Genomic DNA, 7,977 nt, shown 5'->3' with positions numbered 1-7,977 from the left:
TTCACATATACAGTAGTTACATATTTGCATGTCTATGCTGGTGCATGTACATAGAATTTATTAAATTGTGTGTACATGTATGTGTAAATGGTGTTAAAGTGCTACCAACCTTATTATTAGTATCACTTTTTTATTGGTTACCCCTTTATCCATTGCTTTATATTTTCATGAGATTGTTCTGTGACTACCCCATACTGTAACTGCCTCACATAAATATGTACAAATAAACAGGGAAGGAAAATAGTACAGTACACTTTATATACTGTATGTTGTAGGAAAAACATTTCTAGCACAACATATTTACTGGTTGTTCTTGTCATGTTATTGTGTAGGGTGGCAAGAGCGAGCGTGAAGGACATGTAGTGACACAGTTCCATTTCACCACTTGGCCCGAGCATGGTCACCCAACCAGCACTGGGTCCATCATTGAACTGATTGATTTATTGACAAGAGCACAAATGAACTCTGGAAACAAGGCTATTACTGTTGTCTGCAAGTGAGTAATGGAGGAGGAGGGAGAGAGAGGGAGAGAAGGAGGGAGGGCGGGAGAGAGGGAGGGAGGGAGGAACATAGATAACAAAACAGATTAGTAAAATTGAATTTGATTAAGGGACTGTTTTAAAAGAAAATTCCTGATTGTTAATGAAATAGTTTAGAAAATGAAACTTGTGATATTATTATTATTATTATTATTATTATTATTATTATTATTGAAATGTGAAATTGAAATATTGAGTGAATGTGAATGTTCTAAAGTGATGATAATAAAAAACGGGAAAGAGATTGGAAGATAATAGTTACTGGGAAAGGAGTAGGCAAACCAAAACTGATAAAACTAACAAAGACGTGTTTTGTTATAACAACCCTTCTGTTGTTTCACATTTACAATGTAATAGTGTTATGTGGTTTTAAATAATGTATTTTTTACTTTAACAACGTAATTGTGTATTCAGTTGTTAAATTATATATTTTATTTCCCTCCAGTGATGGTGTTGGTAGATCTGGTGCTTTCCTTTGCATACACTCTCAACTTGAGCGGCTCAAAACTGAAGGAGAAGTTGACGTCTTCAAATACCTCAAGACTGCTCGCACCAGACGCATTGGACTTCTATCAGAACTGGTAAGAATTGTAATGACAGTATGACAAACATAACTTTTATTGATATTTTTTTCTTGTTTTTGGCCCTTTCTCTCCTCTCCTTCTCTTTCTTTTTTATTCTTTCAATGTCTTTTCTTTCTGTTTTCTTTTTAAAGGATCATTATGTCTTTTGTCATGAAGTTTTAGCCGATTATGTAGAGTCCTTTGATCCTTATGCTAACTTTAAAGATATGTAATTAAAAACTGCTTGTACCTGCTCCTTCTTGTTGTTGTTTCTTCTATCACACAAACACATTTAATTAATAATATACAACGCATACATACATACATGCAAAAAAAGATTATTATTAATATTATTAGAGATTTTTCTAGTTTGTGTATTTTGTGACTTTGTGCTGATTAATTTTTATTAAAATAGTAATATTAAACTTTGTTAATTGATAGTATTAGCTGGGTGACAATGTTACTTGTCATATTTGGTTGGCAAGTCTTATTTTGTTGATTATGCAGAATTTTTGTATTGGATTGCTTCCTGTGCAACTCATGAATATTGTTATGATTCATTTGCTCAAGGGCATTTCCTGTACCAGTACAAGATGAAGAGATTGACTGGTTGCTCTGGTTTTACTGCCCTGTGGAAGTGTATGTGCTGTTTTCTTATACTGTCACTAGCTCAAGTGGGAGAAGGACAAGCACCTACCACACTACCCAGCAATGGTAAGAGTGAAATAAAAGTTGTTTCTGAATGAACAAATGTTACATATTACTAATAGGTGTTCGACTCTACCTAGCCTATGAGAACAAGATAATACCTGATTACTCTATGATATATGCTAGCCAGTTTTATGATCTTGATCAGAATGATAACAAAGATGGCATCAATGATGCTTTGTGGTGTCAGAGTGCTAACAATGTTACTAATATTGGAGTGTGGTATTATCCTAATGGAACTGAAGTACCTTTAATTTATGAAGACTTGGGTGATTCATTAGCTCCTAGACCAGTGTACAGTAAGAGATTCAGTGGTCAGATTGCACTAGCTAGAAGAGATGGACTATCAGGATATGAAGGTTTATACAAGTGTATCATTCCTGATGAGAATGGAGTGAGTCAAACACTAGTGGTTGGAGCATATACTGATAGTGGATACAATAACAATGGTATGTGATGAATATAGACTATAATTAATGTACTTCTTTTACAGATGGTCCTGATGCTGATCCTACTATGCAGTTCTCTCTCCTCTCCACTAGTAGATTAGCTACTCCTCCAGTCTTCAGTCTCAGTTTCAATGTCTCTGATGGTCCTCCTACTACTGTCAATTGTTCAGTGAATGGGAATGGAATATCTACTGAACTTTCTCGTGTGATAGTGAATGGATCAGAATCTGTTACAAGAGTGACAGTAACAGTGAGACTGAGAGAAGCTGGTAACTATCAGTGTACTGTATCTAATGACAGAGTAACTAATGGTCCTATTAGTGGTAATAGTCATCCTACTGCAGTTAGTAGTACTTTATCATTTGATGATGTATCAGGTTTGTCATTGATCGTTGAAATTATATCATTTTTGTATTTTTCAGTATCTGATACTCCAACTGGTTTAACTGCTACAAGATTAAGTACTGGTTTAGCTCATGTAAGACTCTCCTGGTCTACTGTATCAGGAGCTACTGGTTATGAGGTCTACTATCAACTGTCTAGTAATACTCCTGTTAGTATATCCAACACTAGTTATGCAACAATCAATGTAACATCAGGATTGATCCAAGGGAGTACATACACTTTTTATGTAGTATCTTATGGATCAGCTTCTCTACCTAGTGGTAATGCTTCAGTTATGTTAACAATTAGTAAGTTACAGATATTGTGTGTATTCTATATCACAATTCAATGTATCATCATGTTATACAAATTATTACATTAATGAATCTTATTAATGAGAGATGTAACTTATATGTATTATAATATAATAAATGTGATATATGTATATATATATATATATATATATATATAGATTTTTTTAAACTATTTTAGGCAATCCCATTGTGAACAATCTTACAACTCAAATTACAAGTGCTTCCATTACATTAACATGGAGTCCACCAACTGCTGTAGTACCAATTAGTTATAATATTAATAGGAGATGTAGGAGAGTATGTGAATCATCATTTACTAGTAATAATGAAACATCAGTTTCATCACCACATACTTCAACTGGTATACCTCCTTACAGTCAATGTGGCTTTGATCTTATTGGAGTATATGGAGCTGAGATAGCTTATTTGACTACTATTTTTTTAGCTACTACACTTTCAACTGGTAATTTACTCTGCTGATAAATAAAAATTATCATCATTTTTTTCTATAGCCCCTACTGCACCAGTGGATGATATTATATTCTCATCAGTAGAGTCAGTGTCAATGACTGTCTCATGGGATGAAGTACCTTGCAATGGAAGGAATGGACCAATCACTGGATACTACCTCACATACACTAACATCACTTCAAACACTAGTTATACTGTTAATATCACTGGAGGAGACAACAGAATGTATAATCTCACAGGATTAATACCATATACTAACTATACTGTGAGTATAATACCTTATAATTATAATATGAATGGACCAGCTAGACAAGAAATACAATTAACTGCTGAATCAAGTAAGTCAATGAGATATTGATTAGTTTAACATGATCTTAACACAGTTCCTGGTGTGATATCTGATCTAAGACATTCAAGGCCACCAACTGAAATTGTTATTATATGGAATCCTCCTACAATACCTAATGGTATCATTACAGTATATGAGATAAGATATAGAAAGTCTACCAGTACTGGTTCATACAATATAACTAACACTACTAACACTTATTACAGTATAGTAGGATTGATACCTAATACTAGTTATACTATTGGAGTGAGAGCATATACTAGTATTGGACCAGGAGAATGGACTGATGGAGAATACACTACTATTGAAATACGTAAGAAATTACTGAGAATACTATAATGATAATGGTTAAAAAATTTTAGCTGTCAATCAAAACTTTTCTATAACAAAGCTCAATTCTACAGCAGTGAGGGCTGTGTGGGGTTTTGTTTCTGGAGCTAGTCATTATACTGTCTATTATGAGTCAACCAGTAGCTCCTCAAGAAAGAAGAGACAAGTAGAGACAGGAATGAGAGTATTCCCAGGTGATACTACTGAAGGTCTAATAGGAGGATTAGATCCTAATCTGAACTACTTGTTCTCTATATCTATATCATTTAATGTTAATGGAAGGACTTATGAAGGAGAGAGGACTCAAAAAATACCACCAGGTACATGAAGAAAAATTGCAATATTTTACTGCAATTTTTTATGTGATTAGGTGCCACTTTAACTCCTACTGTAGTATCAAGTACTTCAGTGGTATCAACTGTAATGCAGCCATCAACTTTAAGGCAGACATCAACTGTAATGCAGACTTCAACTGCAATTGTAACTTCAAGTAAGTCACTGATCATAATCAATCACACAATGGTCATATTGTACAGGTACTCCAGTGACTACTAGTACTGCCAGTTCTAATCCACCTGAGAGTAGTGCTGGTGGTAGCTCAGGTGGTGCTATAGCAGCAGGAATAATAATACCATTACTATTAGTAATAGGATTAGTCATTGTTATCATTGTAGTAGTAGTTGTTTGGAGGTAAGCTGTTGCATGATGTGCAATAAAGTGAATGTTCTTTAGGAAAAAGAAAGGTAAAGACGAAGTTGTTTATTATAACACACGAACTAAACAAGCAGCACCAGAAGCAGTATCCTATAGTGTTGATCAAGTTGGACAATATGAAGAAGTTAAACGTAAGCAATTTATATAGAATAATTCTTAAAATATCCAAAGCTATTAAAATCATGAAACATAGAGGATAAATGATACCTATAATTTGTGTGAATAATAATGAGTGTATATATTATTATGCTTTTCCTTCATTTATTCCTAATGCTTCAATTCTTTTAGTGGAAACAAGACATGGCCCTCCTCCTCCTCCAGCTCCTTTCAAAGCTGCTACACCTCCAGTGATAGAAGAGTTCCCTAGTAATATGACAACTGAGGAAGGTCGTGAGGTTCTTTTTAAAGTTAAAGTTAAAGAAACTTCAAAACCATCTTTTAATTGGTATCATAATGGAGAACCAGTGACTGATGATTATGCTCATGAGCTGAGAGGAGATGGTAGTCTACTGCTACTGAGTGTTGAGGAAAAACATAAAGGAACATATCGTTTTGTTGCTAATAATGATGCTGGAACAGTTAGTCAACAAGTTGTACTCACAGTTGCAGTGGAGGGAAGTGATGAGAGCAGATTGTTACATGGTGACTCATCCAGTGCTAAGATTGGTATGATTCCTGTTGATAAATTTGGAGAATTTGTTGCTAACGGACACGCTAAAGGAAACGAAGGATTTAGAAGCCAATTTGGGGTAAGACATTCTCTCTCTGTTTCTCTTTTATTCATTATCTTCTTTTATTATCATTAGACATTGAACAGTGGTGAAAATGAACACTCAGTAACAATAGCTGTTACTCAAAGCAATAAACCATTGAATCGTTTTGCAAACATTGTCGTGTGTAAGTTATCATTTAAAACCAACTGTAACAAATCTAATTTTGACAGAAGCCTTTGTAGTACTGACATAGCTAGGGCTATTATGAAGCCCTGGCTATAGCTAGGGCTGCAATCAGGGCTTCTGACCTAATAGTACAACCTAACAGTTTAATGGTCTACCATATGCAGACTGATTAATTCTAACCTGATTAATGATCTGTTGATAACACTTGCTATAAGCTTAGACAGTTTGTCTGACTATATCTATAACAGTTTCATGATGGTTATGATGACAGTACTTGTACATTTAATAATAAGTGTATACAAGTATGAAGTTTTGCTATTTCTAACCACCTGCAGTACAAATATTTGTAGCAGCTTATCAATTCTTATGCTTTAATTTATTGCATCATACCTCCTATAGTTTCACTATCACAGTACATTGATATGGGGGCCTATGTATTGTTGTTGTTTGATAAATCTTCTCGTGAATGTTTATTGTTTATTATATCTATAGATGATGATAATCGTATACTGCTCAACCAGATACCAGGCAACAGGGACTGTCAGAATGACTACGTTAATGCCTGCTACATTGATGTGAGTCACTAGTGATAAACATGTTTTCATTGCAGCAAAGCTATCATAACATACTATTATAGTGATTCAATTACACTATGAGATAACCTATATGCCTTTGTTCCCTTTTTCTATAGGGCTATTCCCAAGACTACAAGTACATTGCAACACAAGGTATATATATATATATGATTACATGTAATTAGACTAGTAGTGTACATGTAATGGGATAATTGACTCCTATCTTGAGAGTGAGGTTGCTCATGTACATTTATTTACATGCATGTAAGCATTTTAGTCATATAATGATTAATATTCCACTGTGGAGCATTAGTCATTATATGACTAAATACTTACAGTCATTCATTTTATTATAGAGAGAGGGCAACAAGGATAAGTAGTTATAGATAGAAAAGGTCATCATAGTTTCAGTGGGAGTGAATGTGTAAAAGTGACTAGCATTTTTGATGCTTTATATGGAATCTGTTATGGACACATCTGTGCATACACCCATCCTTAAGATAACAGTCTGTAGTAATCCTAATAACAACTCTTCATGCTTCCCTGACCAGCATTCACCCACACCTTTACAACTGTGAATTTACTAATGTCTCCTTTGTAGGACCAGTCACGAAAACACTGGTTGACTTTTGGAGGCTAATTTGGCAGGAGAAGCCACCTGTTATTGTAATGGTTACTAATGTGAAGGAAGAGAAGAAGATTAAGTGTCATCAGTACTGGCCTGAGAGTGGTAGCACGAGTTATGGGCCATTTAGAATTGAATTGACTAAAGACCAAGCACTATCAGATTATACCATCAGGGAAATGCATTTGACTGTAAGTAACAAGAGAGAGAGAGAGAGAGAGATCAAGTAGTATAGAGAGGGGGAGGAAGAGTAAAGAATGATTAGGTTTACATAAGAAATTAGTTGTGGCATTTGTGTGGGGTGTCTAATTAACTCATTAAATAAGAATTTGAGTGCTTTTTTTAAAGCTCATAACTCAGGAATTTGTTGTCAGAATATATATTGAGGACATTGTGTTTATAACTATTCATTATTGGCACTGATTAATAACAAAAAAACTATATTAAATCCTAATAAATTTCATGGTTTTAGCTAGGAAATTTTGATCGCATTTCGAATCAGCTCAAACAATTTATTCAGCAAAAAAGCATTCTCATTTTGACTAAAAAAACAATGAACTATATAGATTTTTGCCGATCAAACATAAGAATATTTTCTAATTTTTTATTCAGTTATTGGGTTCAGATCAACCTCCATTGCTGATCACGCAATATCATTTCACATCATGGCCTGATCATGGAGTACCTGAATATGCAACATCAATACTTCAGTTTCACCGTAGAATTAAGAATGAATACAAACCTACCAAAGGACCAATGCTAGTACACTGCAGGTATTTATATTATAATTTATTCATAATGTGTTTATTTATTTATTGTTTTGTTAGTGCTGGTGTAGGTAGGACTGGTACATTCATGGCTATAGACATGGGACTACAACAGGCAGAGAAGGAAGGAGGGATTGATATTATAAGTATTATCAATAAAATGAGACAACAGAGGATGAAGATGGTTCAGACAGCAGTAAGTTAATAATTTAAATTGGAACTATTTTATTTTATTAATGACAGGATCAGTATATATTTGTGAATGATGCTGTACTTGAGTCAGTGACATG

At 34.2% G+C, this 7,977-nt stretch overlaps 2 protein-coding genes and 1 long non-coding RNA gene across 3 annotated transcripts in view; all 3 read left to right on the top strand.

The window, feature by feature from the left end:
• The window catches only part of LOC100635116 (receptor-type tyrosine-protein phosphatase epsilon-like), an 11,549-nt gene extending 10,022 nt beyond the window's left edge, over positions 1-1,527 (top strand). Inside the window, exons 21-23 of the mRNA XM_020002029.1 lie at positions 333-496; positions 985-1,120; positions 1,255-1,527. Of these exons, the coding sequence (XP_019857588.1) occupies positions 333-496; positions 985-1,120; positions 1,255-1,335 (381 nt within the window). The 3' untranslated portion in view covers positions 1,336-1,527. The remainder of the gene's footprint in view (positions 1-332; positions 497-984; positions 1,121-1,254) is intronic.
• Positions 1,528-4,021: 2,494 nt separating this feature from the next.
• Positions 4,022-4,251, top strand: LOC109585880 (uncharacterized). Its single transcript, XR_002186709.1, has 2 exons — positions 4,022-4,090; positions 4,140-4,251. It is a non-coding gene; the product is annotated as an uncharacterized LOC109585880 (long non-coding RNA).
• A 97-nt stretch (positions 4,252-4,348) lies between these two features.
• Positions 4,349-7,977, top strand: part of LOC100634992 (receptor-type tyrosine-protein phosphatase epsilon-like) — a 14,746-nt gene continuing 11,117 nt past the window's right edge. The window contains exons 1-12 of the mRNA XM_020002030.1: positions 4,349-4,427; positions 4,478-4,597; positions 4,644-4,797; positions 4,840-4,952; positions 5,110-5,570; positions 5,628-5,718; positions 6,213-6,295; positions 6,412-6,448; positions 6,897-7,111; positions 7,533-7,693; positions 7,748-7,883; positions 7,931-7,974. Coding sequence (XP_019857589.1) covers positions 4,531-4,597; positions 4,644-4,797; positions 4,840-4,952; positions 5,110-5,570; positions 5,628-5,718; positions 6,213-6,295; positions 6,412-6,448; positions 6,897-7,111; positions 7,533-7,693; positions 7,748-7,883; positions 7,931-7,974 — 1,562 coding nt within the window. The 5' untranslated portion in view covers positions 4,349-4,427; positions 4,478-4,530. The remainder of the gene's footprint in view (positions 4,428-4,477; positions 4,598-4,643; positions 4,798-4,839; positions 4,953-5,109; positions 5,571-5,627; positions 5,719-6,212; positions 6,296-6,411; positions 6,449-6,896; positions 7,112-7,532; positions 7,694-7,747; positions 7,884-7,930; positions 7,975-7,977) is intronic.

This window comes from Amphimedon queenslandica, unplaced genomic scaffold (genome assembly GCF_000090795.2).
Source record: "Amphimedon queenslandica unplaced genomic scaffold, v1.1 AMPQUscaffold_12991, whole genome shotgun sequence".
Classification (NCBI taxonomy): domain Eukaryota; kingdom Metazoa; phylum Porifera; class Demospongiae; order Haplosclerida; family Niphatidae; genus Amphimedon; species Amphimedon queenslandica.
This window is presented reverse-complemented; position numbering and strand designations above follow the sequence as displayed.